Consider the following 17,100-nt stretch of genomic DNA (forward strand, 5'->3'; position numbering starts at 1 on the left):
CGTATTGTCCCATAGATGACTGGTCGCTCTCGGCTACAGCCCATTATGTCTGTTATGGGGGTGTGTGTGGCTGGAGCGATCCGGGCGCCAAACAGTCAAAGCTTTAGCTCCCAGGATGCATCAGTCCTCCTCCACATATACCCCAAAGGCAGACAGTTTTTCATTTGGTGCCGGCAGGGCCGGTCGCACCTTTTAGGCGGGGACTGCAGTTAGCTGCTCCAAGCTTTACTTTTATTATTTCTTTTATTTCTTTTTTTCATCAGAGCAAGCAGCGAGGCGTCCTAATGGGCGCTTGCTCTGCAGCTCCAACTACTCCCCGCCAGTGCTGCAACACTGGTGAGCGGTACGGTGATTACGGTGAGCGCCAGTGGGGCTAAGCTAGCCACTCCACTGGAACCCAGGGCTGCAGCCGGAGAAAGGGGAATACCGGTAAGGCGATTCCCCGCTTGCGTGTTTATGCAGTCCTTCCAGTTGTGGAGACCAGCCGGATGGTGCTGTAGTGAGGCGTCTGGTTTGTCCGCACCCCCACTAGACCCCCAGGGCAGGTCAGTCTGGCGTTGGGGGCCATTGAACAGGCCAGGGCACACGGCGGTTGATACAGCAGTGGGGAGGTAAGTTCTCCCCCGGCATCCCCTCCCCCAACCCAGAGCGCGATTCTTCACAAGAGGTTTCCCGCCTCTGAGCTGCTCCTCCACAGCCTCCTCCCTATATGAGAGATGCTCAGCAGCCATTGCTCGAGGCATTGCTGAAGCTACAGATCTCGGGAGATTCGGGTCCAGTCTCCCTGTACGCCTTTCCCTGGAGCCAGGTCATACAGCGCTCAATCCATCCAGCCTATTAAGGTTTGAGTAGTTGATTCAGTGCCCTACAAATATATATATATATATATATATAGCATTGTATGTGACTTGTGCTAGCTGTGCTGTTGTGATATACTGCCTTAAACTTTCTGACTGTCAGTTTATATCTATCCATGCTGCTCTTTCTTAACCCTCAACTACCAAGTGTTTAGGGGTTCATTATTACTTCACATTTACCTGTATGTGTGAAGGGTGTCACAGTGCATAACTAGCCATTCACTGATTGTGTGCTGCTGGCTGGTTATTACTTTGGGGGCGATTCAATTCAACGCGAATTGAATAGCGCCGGGAGCGAGCTCAGCAGAAAAACAGCTGCACGCCCGGAACTTTGGTCGGATTTCTCCTCGCAACCCCAGGGGGGTGCGAGAAAAAATCCTTAGCCCGCCCAAACAGTGCACTGAATTGAATAGCTCTGGGAGCTCGCTCCCGGCGCTATTCAATTCGCGTTGAATTGAATCGCCCTCTATGTATTCTAAAGGCAAAGGTAAACAGGAGGCTGCGGCCCCTGTGCTGGTTACAAGCAAATCCTGTTTAGCGGTCTTGTTCCCTCAGGATTCTGTGCAGGATGATCTGTGTGCTATTTGTTATGTAACACCTCTCCTTCCCACTGTACCAGCCCCTGTCCAGGAGCCACCTTGGGTCTCCTCCTTATCCCAGGTTATGACTCAGCTAGTGGACCTTTTATCAGCCCTAACGCTGCCTCCCACCATGGGGTAACTATTACAGCCTGCTATGTCTGTACCCCCTATGCATCCTCTTTGGATGGATTTTTTTACCCACTCCGTTCAGAATATGGCTCAAACATCTGCCGCCGATCAGAAATTGTTACAGGTGGACAGACCATCCTCTCAGTCCACTGTGCTTTTGGATTCTGACGTATCATTTGAGGAGGCGGATGATGCATACGTGTCTAAAGCATCTGTGACCTCGGTAGTCGCCCGCCGGTTCCTTTTGGCTACAGTCCTGGAAAGCAGACACGGAATCCAAGAATGCCCTCGAATCCTTGCCCTTCTCTGGAGACATGCTGTTCGGCACAGAGTTGGACAAAATCGTGGCTACAATGGCAGCCTCAAAATTTGCCTTTCTGCCATCAGCAGCTGCCTCTAAGCCTAGGCCGTCCTCCTTTCGGTTCTTTCGGCCCCAGGGTAAGGCAAAAGGACAGTCCTTTCCCAGGCTGCCTAGTTGACCACCAAGCCGCGATCCAAGCAGTCTTGGTTGGCCAGACTTCCAGCTTCCAAGTCTGATGACAAACCCTCCGCCTGATGGGACGGGCCTCCTCCTGGGGGATCCCAGGTTGGGAGGCCGACTTCTTCTTCGATTTGCCGACTCTTGACGTCAAACAACAGACACCTCGGTCCGAGAAGTGGTCTCTCAGGGGTACGCCCCCACCTTCCTGAGGCGTCCTCCCCAGAAATTTATTTGTACAGGTCTCCCATCAGACCCCATCAAGGCCTTGGCCCTCCAGGAAGCCATTCACTCCCTGCTACATTCAGGTGTGATAATACCGGTTCCTTTGGCTCAGCAAGGAACTGGTTTTTATTCCTCTCTTTTTTTTTTTTTTTTCTTTTTTCAGAAACCAAACAAGTATCATCTCCCTAATCTGAATCTCAAATCCCTCAACAATTTTATCCGAGTGCCCAAGTTCCGCATGGAAACTTACAATCAATTGTCCTGGCATTGGACCCAGGGGATTTCATGGTTTCTCTGGACATTCAGGATGCATACCTTCATGTGCCTATTACTCCAACCCACCAACGGCTCCTACGGTTTGCTGTCCTGCAGCAACATTACCAGTTTAGTGCGCGGCCCATTGATCTGTCAACAGCCCCTCCAGTCTTTACCAAAATAATGGCAGTTATGGTGGCCCACCTCAGGCCAGAATCAGATCCTGTCATACCTAGACAACCTCTTAATCTTGGCACCTTCACCGGCTGTGTTACAACGTCATCTCCTGCTGGCCGTGGACTGCCTACAAACACACGGCTGGCTTGTCAATTGGAAAAAGTCCTCCCTCACACACAGCGGATGGTACATCTGGGGGCACTTTTGGATTCTCGAATACAAAGGATCTTTCTGCCAGTGGACAAAATTTTAGACACTGCACTTGCGTGTGCGCAACTGGCTTCACAATCGAAGGGTATCCATTCACTCAGCGATGCAGGTCCTGGGGTCCATGGTATCCACCTTCGATATGGTGGAATATGCCCAGTTCCACACCAGGCCCCTTCAACAACTGATTCTGTCCCGGTGAAATGAGCAGTATCATCTGATCCGGTCCCAGACGATCCTCCTCTCTCCGGAGGTTCGGCTTTCCCCCTCATGGTGGCTACAGACGTCCCATCTGGACAAGGGTCGCCCCTTCTGGATTCTAAATTGGGAACTTCCCACTACAGCTGTCAGCCTTCGCGGATGGGGCATGGTAACCAGTCAACATACCTTTCAGGGACGGTGGACAACCCAGGAAAGTTGCCTGCCCATAAACATTCTGGAGCTTTGAGCAGTGTACAGAGCGCTCACACTGGTGCGAGATCTCCTTCGGGACAGGCCGATCCAAATCCAGTCCGACAACGTGACTGCGGTAGCCTACCTCAACCATCAGGGAGGCACGCGAAGTCGGGCAGCTATGCGGGAAGTTGCACACATTCTGTTCTGGGCCGAACATCATCTCCTGGCAATCTCGGCAGTGTTCATTCCCAGAGTCCTCAATTTGCAAGCAGACTTCCTAAGCCATCAGGATGTACATGCTGGAGAATGGGCTCTACACCCAGATGTCTTTCAACTCCTGATGAACAAATGGGGCCTACCAGACATGGACCTCATGGCCTCACGTCATAACCACAGGGTCCCCAGGTACGGGTCCAGGACCAGAGACCTCTCAGCTGCCTTTGTGGACGCTCTGGCAGTGAGGTGTGTCTTCAATCTCGCATACCTGTTTCCTCTGATCTCCCTCCTCCCGAGGGGGCGGCAAGGTGATACTGATAGCAGATTGGTGATTCTGATATCCCATTGGTTCACCGACCTACGGAGTCTCTCCATAGACACTCCTTTTCCACTTCCTCTAAGGCTGGATCTACTAGTGCAGGGCCCTTGCCTGCATCCAGACCTACCTTTTCTGTCTTTGACGGCATGGCTCTTGAGTCATCCCTCTTAAAAGCCAAGGGTTTCTCTCGCTCTGTGGTCCAGACGATGCTCAGGGCGTGTAAGCCTTTCTCAGCCCGCATCTAGTACAGAGTTTGGCACTCTCTTACTTTCAATGGTGCTCCCCCAGAGACTATGACCCTACGATTTTTAGGGTTTCTCGGGTGCTTGCCTTTCTTCAGGCTGGGTTAGACCTCGGCCTCCGCCTGGCCTCCCTTAGGGTTCAGTTTTCTGCTCTGTCAATCTGATTTCAGCAAAGAATCGCTCCCCTGCCTGATGTTAGAACGTTCCTTCAGGGTATTCTCCACCTTCAACCACCTTTTGTCCCTCCGGTGGCTCCGTGGGATTTGTCCTTGGTTTTCCGGGCTCTACATGCTTCTCCGTTTAAACCTCTGAACTCAGTAGACCTCAAGTGGTTGACTGCGAAGATGCTCTTTCTCCTCGCTATCTCCTCTGCTCGCAGGGTATCTGACTTGGCAGCGCTCTCCTGTCGCTCCCCCCTTTTTGATTTTTCATCCAGACAGAGCTGTCCTCCGAACTCTGGCAGGGTACCTTCCTAAAGTGGTATCCAGATTCCATTTGAATGACCTTCCAGTCCTCTGACCTCTCTGCAGGTGAAGTCTCTCTGGATGTGGTTCGAGCTCTTCGGATCTACGTGGATCGTACCAACTCCGTTAGGAAATCAGATTCTCTTTTGTGTTGTATGGCTTTCACAAGTGAGGCTGGCCAGCTAACAAACAGACTCTGGCCCGTTTGCTCCTCATGACAATCTCTCAAGCTTACATGCAAACTGATCTCCCTGTTCCAAACACGGTTACAGCACATTCTACTCGGTCTGTGGGACCATCGTGGGCAGTTCGATGTGGTGCTTCTGCTGAACAATTGTGCAAGGTGGCCACGTGGTCTTCTGTCCACACCTTTGTCAGGTTCGACGCCTTTGCCTCTCAGTATGCTTTCTTTAGATGCAGGATTCTCCATTCTGCTCAGGAGCGTCCCCACCCTTAGGGGAAACTGCTTTAGGACATCCCCATGGTATCCCTATGGACCCTGAAGAAGAAAATAAGAGTTATGGTAGACTTGCCTTTTGCTAACTCTTTTTTCGAGGTCCATAGGTCGCCCACCCTGACGCACCTGGCTTCATTGGGTATTTTCCTATCTGTCACTGATTCCCTCATCTTCTGTGAGAGTGTTTCCTGTGTGTACTGTTCTTTCTTCTTCTCTCTCCTGCTCCTGCCTTGGGCTTGTTTACAAAACTGTCTGCCTTTGACTGGGGGCGGGGTATATGTAGAGGAGGCCTGGTGCATCCTGGGAGCTAAAGCTTTGACTGTTGGGTGCCCAGATCGCTCCAAACACACACACGCACATACCCCCCCCCACCGCAACATGGTATCCCTGTGGATCCTATGGACCTTAAAGAAAAAGAGTTAACAAAGGTAAGTCTACCATACTGGTGGTTGGAGGAGTAAGCATATGTGCGCTGTGAACGCTGTGCAGTTTCTACATGCAACATCCATGTAGCGCCATGTATGTGGGTACAGTACATATAATGCCTAGTGTTTGTTTGTCCATGTCTCATTTTTTCTATAATGAGTATTATTCGGGAGTAGGGTGACAGAGATGGTGGGTTGTTATTGGCACATAGGAGATGGGGAGTGAGAAAATTAATTCCTCCAACTAACCCGCCCAGCAATTTTATAGTGTCTGTTCTACTTTTCTCCTTTCACTTGCTGGGCTAGCAAATGGGAGGATTTGAGTCTGTTGCTCATCCCTCTTTTGGTTAAACGTAACCCACTGTCTGTGCCCCCCCTGCAGTCTTGGAGAAAGGGCTTTAATGGTAAATACACAAATAAACCTGTCTATATACCATTATACCTGTCCTTGTTCTTCCTTGGTGATAATCACATAGCGGCCATTTTCTTGTCTTGAAGGCGCAGTTGCCCCCAAGCTTTTTCGTCATGTTTCCCGTTGCCAAGATCCGCAGATGAGTGCCGGAGACTGAAGACCTGCAGTGAGTGCCTGGCGCAGCACCCCCGCTCAATGAGTGCCCAGCTCACCACTGTAAGGGCACTGTGCCTTATATCATGTTGTTCTCCCAAGTGTCCTGTGTCTGCCAAATGTATGGGATAAAGAAAAGGAAGTTGCTGCATCTTCAATCTTCGTTACAGGTTTCTCCCCGCTGCAAGTGGTGTACAAACTGCCCAGAAGGCGCCTGCATTGGGAGTAATGGGAGCTGCACTTCTGAAAACGACTGTCGTATTAACCAGCGGGAGATCTTCCTAGCCAGCAACTGCTCTGAGATCTCGTGCGAAGCCTCGGATTGCCACAAGTGCATTGCGTCAGGGAAGTGCATGTGGACCCGTCAGTTTAAACGCACAGGTAACAGATTCCTGAAGCAACACATCCGCAATAGTCCCAGCTTCCTTTACCCATCTTATGTCTTCCAGTCTGTCCAGAAGCTGAGCCTGGTCTTCACTCTTCAGATAACCTCTCTCTCTCTCTCTCTCTCTCTCTCTCTCTCTCTCTCTCTCTCTCTCTCTCTCACACTCCTAGGAGAGACCCGTCGGATCCTTAGTGTGCAGCCCACCTATGACTGGACCTGTTTCAGCCACTCGTTACTCAATGTCTCACCAATGCCAGTGGAGTCATCACCACCTCTTCCATGTCCCACCCCTTGTTATAACCACAGCACGTGCCATGAGTGCCTTAGCTCCAAGGGAGCTGACGGCGGCTGGCAGCAGTGTGTATGGAGTGTAGCGCTGAAGCAGGTAATCATGCACCTAACTCAGGTGTCTTTCTGGCCTTAATCAAGCCCAGCACTTATATGACAAGTCATTATTAAATGCATGCAGCACAGTGCAGAAGACCCAAGGTATATCACACCTAGATAAGAGGATGACCATGCATAAGTCCTGTGTTATGTGGTCTCTTTCGCTTTTATTGAGTTACTTTAGGACTTTCCTTCCTTCTTCTCTTCTTACAGTGCATGAGCCCCACCTTCCTGGCAATGCAATGTGCTGCTGGCGCCTGCGGCAGAGTTCTAAGCGGAGCGGAGAGCTGCTCGCCATCTTGCTCCCACCATAACCATTGCGCTGCCTGCATCCAGCACCCCCGCTGTGGCTGGTGTGCCCGCAGAGGAGGCAACGGGGAAGGGCGGTGCCTGGAAGGAGGAATCAGTGGACCCACTCAAGGTCAGACAAAATGCCAGGGTTAAAGGCAGTGCATAAACTATGACTGGTGAGAATACATAGTGTTCTGTGACTCGGGGGGGAAAGTAGTACTATATAAAATCGCTTCTAATGCTAAACCAAAGTGGGAAAAAAACACTCAAATTATGAAGTATTTACAGCTGTTGTCTGTTAAACATAAGAAGAAAAAATTTGTATGATATGACGTATTCACTGGCTTCATGGGATTAGTCAACCTGTCACGGGAAATTCATATCCCTTTTACACTGCTATCCCGGGTTGCATCCGGGATTTTGTACACTGGTCCATCCCGGGTGAGACCTCTTTCAGACTGGCTGCCCGACCCAGCTTATTGCCAAGTCAATGACGTCACTGCCATCACGTGCCAAGCCGGCGCTTGGAGATGGTGCCGTCTCTTCCTATGCTGAGAACAGGTCCCTGATGCGCATCCACCTGGGTTACCCGTTCACCCTGCACCGTGAGCCGGGTTGAACACATGTTCAGCACTGCTCGTTACCCGGGTTGAAATGCCGGGTCACTCGACTCGGGTTATTTCAACCTATCCCTTTCACACTGAGCAATATCCCGGGTTGCTGCGCGTTCACATGCAATAACCCAGGTTATTGCTGGCAGTGTGAAAGGGGTATTAATTAGATGGAGATGTGTAAGTTATACATTATCACTTTCCTAATGTCCAGTGTTCCTCCCAATCTGGCTGCTTCTCCCGGTGTCCACAAATGTGTTTATCTCTCCTGCTGGCGCCATGTTGTCGAAAGATTTAAAAAAAAAAATCTTCTCAGGCCAAAATGTGGATGATATTGGGGGACCTGCCGGGTAAGTTTGAATACTGGACCCAAGGTAAGTATTTTTTACTTCTGTAATTAGTATGTAAGGTAAGAGAAGACTGATGTCCAGTGTACTGTAAGCAGTTTGTGTAATGGTCGCACAGCCTGGTCCCCTCGCTCACCCTGTGCCGTATAGAGAGGTCGGAAAGTTCTTCGCTTGATTTGATAATATGACTAATCGTTTAAGAAATTACGTGTCGGCGCATGACGGCTAATTGTTAATGTGCTTGCCGGTCACAGAGCTGGGAGATCAGTGCAGCTTCATGGACTCTCGCTGGGCCTTCATGTCCTGCCCGCCGGAGAATGAATGTCTGAATCAGCATCACGACTGCAACGAGACGCAGAACTGCAGCGATCTGCCCCATGGATTCAAGTGCACGTGCAAGAAAGGGTACACTCTGCACAAGTAAGTGTGACAGATACTGCGCACAATATAATGTCGGTGAAAGATGTGCCTGCTCCATACTTTGTATCCGCACGCTGTGACTCTGTCCATCCCTCCTGTCCTCTTTCCCATCCAGTGTAACAGGCCTGTGTCATCCTGTGTGTGAACACGGCTGTGTGAACGGAACCTGTGTGGAGCCTAACCGGTGCCGTTGCGACTTTGGCTACGTGGGGGAGAACTGCTCGGTGGCCTGTCGTTGTAATAAGCACAGCAACTGTGCAGGGCTTGGAGCAGAAGATGTGTGTCTCCAGTGCCATAACAATACTATGGTTAGTGAGCTCCATGTGGCTACCAGTTCTTGTAAGGAATATATCCTGGGTACGGGTTATATACATATAGACCCTGCTGCAAGCTAGGGCAACCTGTGCTCTCCAGCTGAACCTACAAATTCCAGCAAAACCAGAAAGGAAAGGAAAAATAGGCCCATGTTTGACGAATTGCAGTCTAGTAGGACATGCTGGGATTTGTAGTTCCATAAAAGCAGGTTGCTCAGCCTATCTTTCCACCCTCCTTTCTTCTTGCCAGGGAGAGCACTGTGAGAAGTGTAAGCCCCTGTTTGTGGGATCTGCTGTGAATGGTGGCACCTGCCGGCCCTGTCTAGACTTCTGCCGTGGAAACAGTGAAGCGTGTATGACAATGGAGGAACATGAGAAGGCCCTAAGGGAGCCTGAGAAGTATTCTCTAGACCCTGATAAGGTACGTACACAATGCAGCCCAAGGAGACCTTCAGTTATCTATCTATCATCTATCCCATATCTATCTAATATGAGGACAAAGCACCCTATCTGAAGGTGGTGGCATTGACCCCCTCCCCCTCGTATCCCCCCTAATACTGGGTACACACGGGACGATCTGTTCAGCGAATTATATCGCTGAACACTCTCCTTTTAAACTTCCCGGTGTGCTGGATAAACGACATTGCTCATCCACACACCAAAGATATCAACGATCATTCTCCCATATGGAAAATTAACTATATCTTCCAGGTTGGCCTGCATGCGTGGACGTTATCGTCCAGCGGGAATCGCGCATCATTGGTCGATATATCGTTGAATGATATCGTTATTCATATTATTCAAAGATATCGTCTCGTGTGTATGCGCCTTAAGTTTTTGGAACGTTTGCCCAGCGATTTCTCTGCCATTCACATCCTGCATGTCTGACCTTCATGGTACAAATAATAGAGTAACAGCTAATGAGCGAAAGCTTCAACTTCCATCTCTTAAACCAATAAGACGGCTCTTTTATCTTAGAGTGTTTTTTTCTGCATTTTCTGTTTATTAAACTTAACATGTTTTTGTGGCTGCAGATCCCAACCTGGGTGACCCAGGGTCCCTCCGAGGATACAGCCCTATGTGTCCATTGTCAGAATAACAGCCTGGGGGACAAGTGTGAGGGCTGCCTACCCGGATACTTTCTGCTAGACAGACGCTGCACCAAGTGAGTGTTTTGGGTGTAGTCTTCTCCGCAGAATGGGTCCTATTATGATTACTGGTCGTCAGAAGGGGGTGCGTCTCTAGGTGCACTACCAGTGTTGTAATAAAAAGCAACACGTGCAAAAGGGACACAGACATTACCAGTGTCCTCTCACGCTCATTATTCATTGGATTCACAAATAAGTTGAAACTGAGCAGTAATTTAGGGGGGAGAGACCTTATTTAACTGAAAAGGATGGTGCTAGAAGGGATAGGAGGCTGTGATGATTACAGTACACCTCCAATAGATGCGTTCACCTATCCGCACATCAAGGTGCATTTATGGTTTACAGGACCATTGACGGTAACACTTACATATGCCTAACGGACCACCTCAACCACATGTAGCTGCGGGTATATAAAGGGTTATGTCGCTTTAACGGGTAATGGAGAGAGGAAATGTGAGCTTTAAGGTATCGTGTTCAGCTGGAAGTCATGTCATTGTAATAAGGTTAAATGGGGGCTTATTAGCTGAGACATGTGGGTGTAATTGGAGCCAGGACGAGAGAGTTGCCCCCAGCATCTTGTGTCTGCGAGGAGGGGAGTAGAGAAAAAGCGCTTAGGGACTCTAGCAGGGACGTGTGGTCAGGGAAGGCAGAGCCTCCAATGTCATACTCCCTCCCCTATCATACTCCCCGTCATGCTCCAGAGTTTTGATATAAAGACTGTGTTTTATACATGTGCCTCCCCAGCCATTGACCTCAGCGCACGTCACTGGTCTCTAGGATCCTGAAGGTTAATGCATACCTCCCAACAGACTCTACTACGGGACAAAGGGCCTGATTCAGAGCCGGACGCTCTGACCAGAGCGCTCGCTCTGAATCAGGGCCCTCCTACCTAAACTTGGAGCGGCCTCTTGGACGCTCGCATAGCTGTGGGTTACCACCCACAGCTTATGCGAGCGTCCATGATGATGGTCGCGATGGTCAAGACCATCAGGCTTGCGACGAGACCCTGCGGTAGGGTCTCGTTGCCACAAGCCCTGGAGAGATTTTGGCTCTATCAGAGCCAAAATCACTCCCACTGACATCACTAGTGATGTCAGTGGGGCCGGACCCAGACGGTAGGCGTTCCCATGGGAACGCCTCCGTCTGGGCAGCCACGCCCCGGCACGCCCACCAAAGGGGGCGTGCTGTCACTCACCATCGACAGCACGCCCCCTTTGGTGCGAGACCCCGAGTGACGGCTTCCCCGTCGCTCGCTGGGTCTCGCGCATGCGCACGACGGAGCAGCCTCCGTCATGCACATTCGGGTACCATCGACCCACTTGCGAGCGTCCAGCGCTCGCGAGCGGGTCTGAATAAGACCCAAAGTTCTTTATCTGATCCACACAATCATGTCAACAATCTCAAAGGCACACACATGTATGAAAACCAGGACACTCCCACCAAATCCAGGACTACTGGGAGATATGTTATGGGTGTCAAGGAGGAAAGAGGGGAATACAAATACGTTGAGGATTTGTGCAGTGTTCATACAGTAGTATTAGAGTATGGAATGGACTTAGCTGGTGCTGCTCTTGCGCCAATCAGTTAGATTTTGGTGTGGGGTATTTGACAAGCTGGCGAATACCCTGCCAATGTTCAAGCCTTGCTTTCTCATTGCCTGGTGCTTATGGGTATATCAGTCTTTGGAATCCCGAATGACTGAATGACACGTGTTGGCCTTTAGCAAGACGTTTGCATATTCTGTTACATTTAATCTCTGTCATTATAGATTCCATGTGTAAATGCACATTTCTGTTCCTGTAATTTGTTAATGCTTTGCTGTGTGACTCCGTTTTCTCATATTGTGGCTGTTTGTGTGACGGTCTCCTGTGTTTTTCACAGATGTCAATGTAACGGACATGCAGATACGTGCAATGAGCTCGATGGGACAAATTGCCCTTGTGGCAATAACACAGAGACCCAAAATTGTCAAAACAGTCCCCAGTCTGACAAGAAGGAGTGTTATAGATACCAGGTACAGTCTCATCTATGTAATGACTGCTCCCAGGACAAACTCGCCAGAGAGCTATCACATATTTTCTTTTGTATTTTCCTATTAAACACTTAGCTCCATCCTCCTCCTCACATCATGTTCTCCTGTCACATACAGTCCTGTCCTCACTAACACATCACTCATCTCCTGATATACTCTGTGCTGCTGGGCACCCTGCTCCTTCCAGTATATAACTCCCAGTCTGTAGTTTCCTGCTGCCTCCATTCCCCTCCTCTCATCATATCACTGCCCCTGTCACATACAGTCCTATCCTCACTAACACATCACTCATCTCCTGATATACTCTGTGCTGCTGGGAACCCTGCTCCTTCCACTACATAACTGTTAGTCTATGGCTTCCTGCTGCCTCCATTCCCCCCCCTTACATCATGTCACTGCCCCGTTAAATGCAGCCCGGTCCCCACTAACACAATCACGCATGTGGACAGGTCACAGCCTCCCACAAGATCAGCTCACTTATCTCCTGCTGCTGTGATTATTGTGGTGACCTAACTATAATAAGCTGGGTATATAATTGCCAAATAGAAACTGAAGGTTGAACACATTAAGATGATCTGATCTTTGTCAAATTTAGGAAAAAAAAAACAATCAAAAATTCTCCAAAAAAAAAGTGGTTAAAGTGTTATATAAAGTAGGATGTTCTGTAGAAACCACGTAGGTAGTGCGTCTATAAGGTTGTGGGAGTATTTTATTTGTAGCAGAGCATCTATTGTACAGTAGACGGAGGATGTGAGAACGCTATCTTCCTAGTAACTATTTCTCCAATCAGATATAAATAGCACTAGGATTTGGACCCAGGTTGTAGCTAGGTACTTCCATATAGCCCATGCAGTTATTTGGGCATCACCATTCAAGACACCTTTTTGGGGAGGTGCACAAGCCACCTAGTACATTGGCGGCAGTCCTTCTGCTGTTTGATCATCGCATCAAGAGCCCAGTTCTTATTATGAGTGAGGATCTCTGCTGGACAGCTCAGCTTATGTAAAGCTGACATTATGGATGGGATGGAGGATGGGTAGAGATACCAGTTAGGTCAAGATTGAATCACCATTTATATAATCAGGAGTTGGCTCTGTCCTTGGTATGTGCGTTTATCCTGTCATCCTGCAGTTCACTTATCTTTCCAGCAGAGGTCTCCAGTCACATTAAGTACCAGGAAGCCGAAGGCATAGGAGAGGGGGCGGGGGGGTGGGGGATGTATTAAGCCTTGGAGAGGGATAAAGTACCAGCCAATTAGCTCCTGACTGCCATGTTACAGGCTGTGTTTGAGAAATGACAGTTGGTAGCTGATTGGTTGGTGCTTTATCTCTCTCCACTTTATCACTCTTCAAGACCTAGTACATCGGCTCCAGGGGGAGTTGTATCAAGCCTTGGGGGTCTATTTACTAAGCAGTGTTAGGAGACAGAGTGAAAAGTGATAAGAAAGTGATAAGGTGCCATCCAATCAGCTCCCAACTGTCATTTTTCAAACACAGCCTGTGAGATTACAGTTGGGAGCTGATTAAATAGACCCCTTAGAGCAGAGGTTCTCAAACTCGGTCCTCAGGACCCCCCACACAGTTCACGTTTTCCAGATTACCCAGCAGGTGCACAGGTGTAGTCATTACTCAGCAACACATTTTAAAAGCTCCACAGGTGGAGCTAATTATTTCACTTGCGATTCTCTGAGGAGACCTGCAAAACATGCACTGTTTGGGGTCCTGAGGACCGAGTTTGAGAACCTGTGCCTTAGAGAGAGAGCTAACGCACAGCTTGCATTGCAGTGGAACATTGTACTCAGGCGAACTGCTTTACAAACCACTTTACCAGCTACTGGGCCTGGGAAGTCATGCTGGGACTCGTAGCTTTATAACCGCTGAAGCGCCATAAGTTGTCTGAGCCTGATGTGTATACAGTTTTAGTACGAGGAGTTCACATGACAGGAGAATATACAGATATTCATGAAGACATTAAACAGCAGATAGTAGTGATGCATGACCAATGTCAATGTTACTCAGAGATTGGGACATGTTAAGAGCAATTCTATTGTTTCAACTCTCAGCCAGCAAAAACTTCTAGTCCACAATATTTCCAACAGCAGCCGCCTGTGGCTCACAGAGGGAAGGGGCCTTACATCACTATAGGTAATATAGGAGTCGTTTTCTGCCTGGCCAGATGGCGCTGTTGTCACGTGCTTATGGCGTGGCCCCTGGACTGGCAACCTAGAGAATATAATATTACATTACATCTGTAATCCTATATTAGACGATATAGAGGGTGCATTGTTTATTAGGCTTAAATATTTGTCACTTTTACGCTGCTGAGAGTCGGGAATGTAGTATGAGGTTTCCCGTAGAGGATCAGTGGTTATTAAAGTGAATGAATGCAGTTGTTATTTGTACCTTGTTTAATATCTATTATACTTTTATTTGTCACTGTCTAACTAAGCTCTTTTTTATTGTCTGTGTGTCCCACAGTGCGCAAAATGCAAAGATTCCTTCCACGGTAATCCGGTGAACGGTCGGCAGTGTTATCGACTGATGACCGTGGAGCAAGAGTACTGCTTCGACCCCACGTCGCAGAGCAACTGCTTTCACGAGCCCAACATTCAGAACCTGCCATTCGGCCGCAGTGTCTTCTTTGGTGTCCAGCCGAAGTTCACCAACGTGGACATCCGGGTCACTGTCGATGTGACGTTCGGTTGTGTGGATGTGTTTGTCTCCACCTCCCCAGAGAGCTTTGCCGTCGATGTTGACCCGCTAACGGGTGTTCACTCTGTCGGAGTTTACAGACTGGCAGAACTGGAAGGGCATGGGGGTCCCGAACCGCTCACTGCTGCATTGCTCAATAACAGCTTGTGGAATACCTTCAGTAAATCCTCTTGGCTTCGCGAGGAGCATCCTAGGGGGTTAATTACCTACATTACAGTTCGCAATCAACAGACTGTGCTGATTGTTCGTGGTGTCAGAGACCGTGTGGTCATTACATACCCACATGAGCTACATACGCTGAAAAACAGTCGCTTTTACCTGTTGCTATTGGGCAACTCGGACAGAGGCTCCGGGGAGTCCCAAGGCCTGCTTTTCTTCCGCCAAGACCAAGCGCACATAGATCTCTTTGTCTTCTTTTCAGTATTCTTCAGCTGCTTCTTTCTGTTCCTGTCCGCCTGCGTCTTGCTCTGGAAAGTGAAACAATGGCTTGACGTGCGCAGGGAACAGCGGCGCCACCTGCAGGAGATGAGTAAAATGGCTAGCCGGCCCTTTGCTAAATTGACCGTCTACTTTCACCCAGATGTGGAGATGGTGGGGTGTTTCCCTGGGGGGCCTGTTTTACCCCCACTTCCGCATCACCATCACCACCACCACCATCATCGCCATCACTGCTCCAAACCCAGGGTCAAGTCCTACGACCCATCGGCTCCGCAGCCTCCCACGTTAAGGCACTCGGACCCTTTCTTGTCTCAGCTATTGGGGTACACGTATTCCAGCTTCCGGGTGGGTCCCATCACGTTGGAGCCCACAGACGATGGCATGGCTGGTGTAGTCACTCTGCTCTTGCAGCTACCTGGAGGCTCCCAGGCACCCAACAGAGCATGTTTGGGTTCTGCACTGGTAACTTTGCGCCACAACCTTCAAGAATACTGTGGCCCTAGCCATGTTGTCAGCAGTTCAAGAAAAGGACTTCTCAGCCATGAGAACCTGACGAGCATGTCCCTCTGATTGTTATCTAAGGTGCTATCTAATCTGTCTAACTGGAAACTGTCAAAGACTAACTTTAACATTTTAAATCCCCCTTTCTGAATGGTCAGTAGGGGGCATCTTTCACCTCACTGTGCGGTAAGCGTAAGGACTTAAAAGAAACCCATTGACTTCTTGACTAGGGGACAAAGCCCCCAAAGATTAGCGGTGGAAACTTACATATTTTTTTTATTTTTAATGTATGTGGGACTATGTTTGACGGTTTAGTGCAATGAAAACTTTTTTAATTTTTTGGGTGGGACATAACAAAACACTATTTCATCAGTCTGTGGTCCATGGCTTCCTAGATGTTGCTTAGCTGTGACCACAATGGTTTGGGATCTGCCAGTCGGTCACGTCTACGGGCCAGAAGGGAAAGATGTGAATCGACCGCATTAGTAATGGTGCCCACAAGCATAGGCACCAGATCGGGGCGTCAGGATGATGTTATGTTGAGGGGGCATCTCCCTGGCCTCTCCCACCGTTCCCCTCCCTCTCTCTTACCTGGGGGCGCAGGCCAGAACTGTAGCAGCGGGCGCAGACGGTCAGGGGCTTTGCTTTATAACAATAGACTGCGCAGCCTCTGCACCACACGGAGGAGGAAGTGTAATGTCCAGTGTTTTAACTTAAAGACCACACATTCCACCTCCTCCTCCATGCGGTGCAGGGGCTGGGCCGCCTATTACTATTAAGCACAGCCCCTTACCGTCCGTTCTGACGCCCATGCACCAGATGTAAGATTTTATACCCATTAGCTGACTGGTCCCTGGGTTTTGTCCAGCCCTGGTTTAACATTAGCTAGTCAGCCAAAGGTTGCCTACCTGTGTACAAGACCTTGCCTACGTTAGCAGCCCATTTTTGTTTTGCAAGAGCACGAATGTCTTGTACGTACGCGGATGTGCATGGGAGAGTATAATATCAGTGAGAAGTGACTGTTACAGTGCCATGGATAATAAATATGTCCACGGCCTCTGCATTGGAGTTGAATGTGAAACTGCTTTCATTTTTATATAAAAAAAATTTAAAACCAATAAATTCCTTTTGGTTCTTATGACAAATCTACATTTTATAGTAATAATGGGGACATCTGATTCAAGTCCTGAAGCAAAAAAAAAAAAAAAAGTTTTTATTTAATTCTGATGCTTACATTAATAATGCTTCTATGAAACTATTAATTTCAGTGGCAAAAAAAAACTGTTACCTAATTATTAAACGGTTCAGAGCTTCAGATACCAGGAGAAGGGGCAGACAAGGGTGTTGATTGTAATGTCCAAGACTGGGTAAGTCATCCAGGCCGATCAGCCTGTAGGTGTGTAATGCGTGATGTACTGGATTGGACAGGAGCTACGACCAATCCCATCAGTAGCCACATTATTTTCATGAAACTGGACTATTGCACATTCCCATAAAGATAGCAGTGGTCAGCTTCATTTGT

At 48.9% G+C, this 17,100-nt stretch overlaps 1 protein-coding gene across 1 annotated transcript in view; it reads left to right on the top strand.

Annotated features, from left to right (window-relative positions):
- The window catches only part of MEGF8 (multiple EGF like domains 8), a 79,725-nt gene extending 63,017 nt beyond the window's left edge, over positions 1 to 16,708 (top strand). The window contains exons 34-43 of the mRNA XM_088445596.1: positions 5,927 to 6,056; positions 6,164 to 6,374; positions 6,549 to 6,763; positions 6,979 to 7,186; positions 8,269 to 8,434; positions 8,550 to 8,742; positions 8,999 to 9,169; positions 9,783 to 9,913; positions 11,778 to 11,910; positions 14,406 to 16,708. Of these exons, the coding sequence (XP_088301722.1) occupies positions 5,927 to 6,056; positions 6,164 to 6,374; positions 6,549 to 6,763; positions 6,979 to 7,186; positions 8,269 to 8,434; positions 8,550 to 8,742; positions 8,999 to 9,169; positions 9,783 to 9,913; positions 11,778 to 11,910; positions 14,406 to 15,647 (2,800 nt within the window). The 3' untranslated portion in view covers positions 15,648 to 16,708. The remainder of the gene's footprint in view (positions 1 to 5,926; positions 6,057 to 6,163; positions 6,375 to 6,548; positions 6,764 to 6,978; positions 7,187 to 8,268; positions 8,435 to 8,549; positions 8,743 to 8,998; positions 9,170 to 9,782; positions 9,914 to 11,777; positions 11,911 to 14,405) is intronic.
- Positions 16,709 to 17,100: the final 392 nt, after the last annotated feature.

This window comes from Taudactylus pleione, unplaced genomic scaffold (genome assembly GCF_031769625.1).
Source record: "Taudactylus pleione unplaced genomic scaffold, aTauple2 ptg000384l, whole genome shotgun sequence".
Taxonomy (NCBI): domain Eukaryota; kingdom Metazoa; phylum Chordata; class Amphibia; order Anura; family Myobatrachidae; genus Taudactylus; species Taudactylus pleione.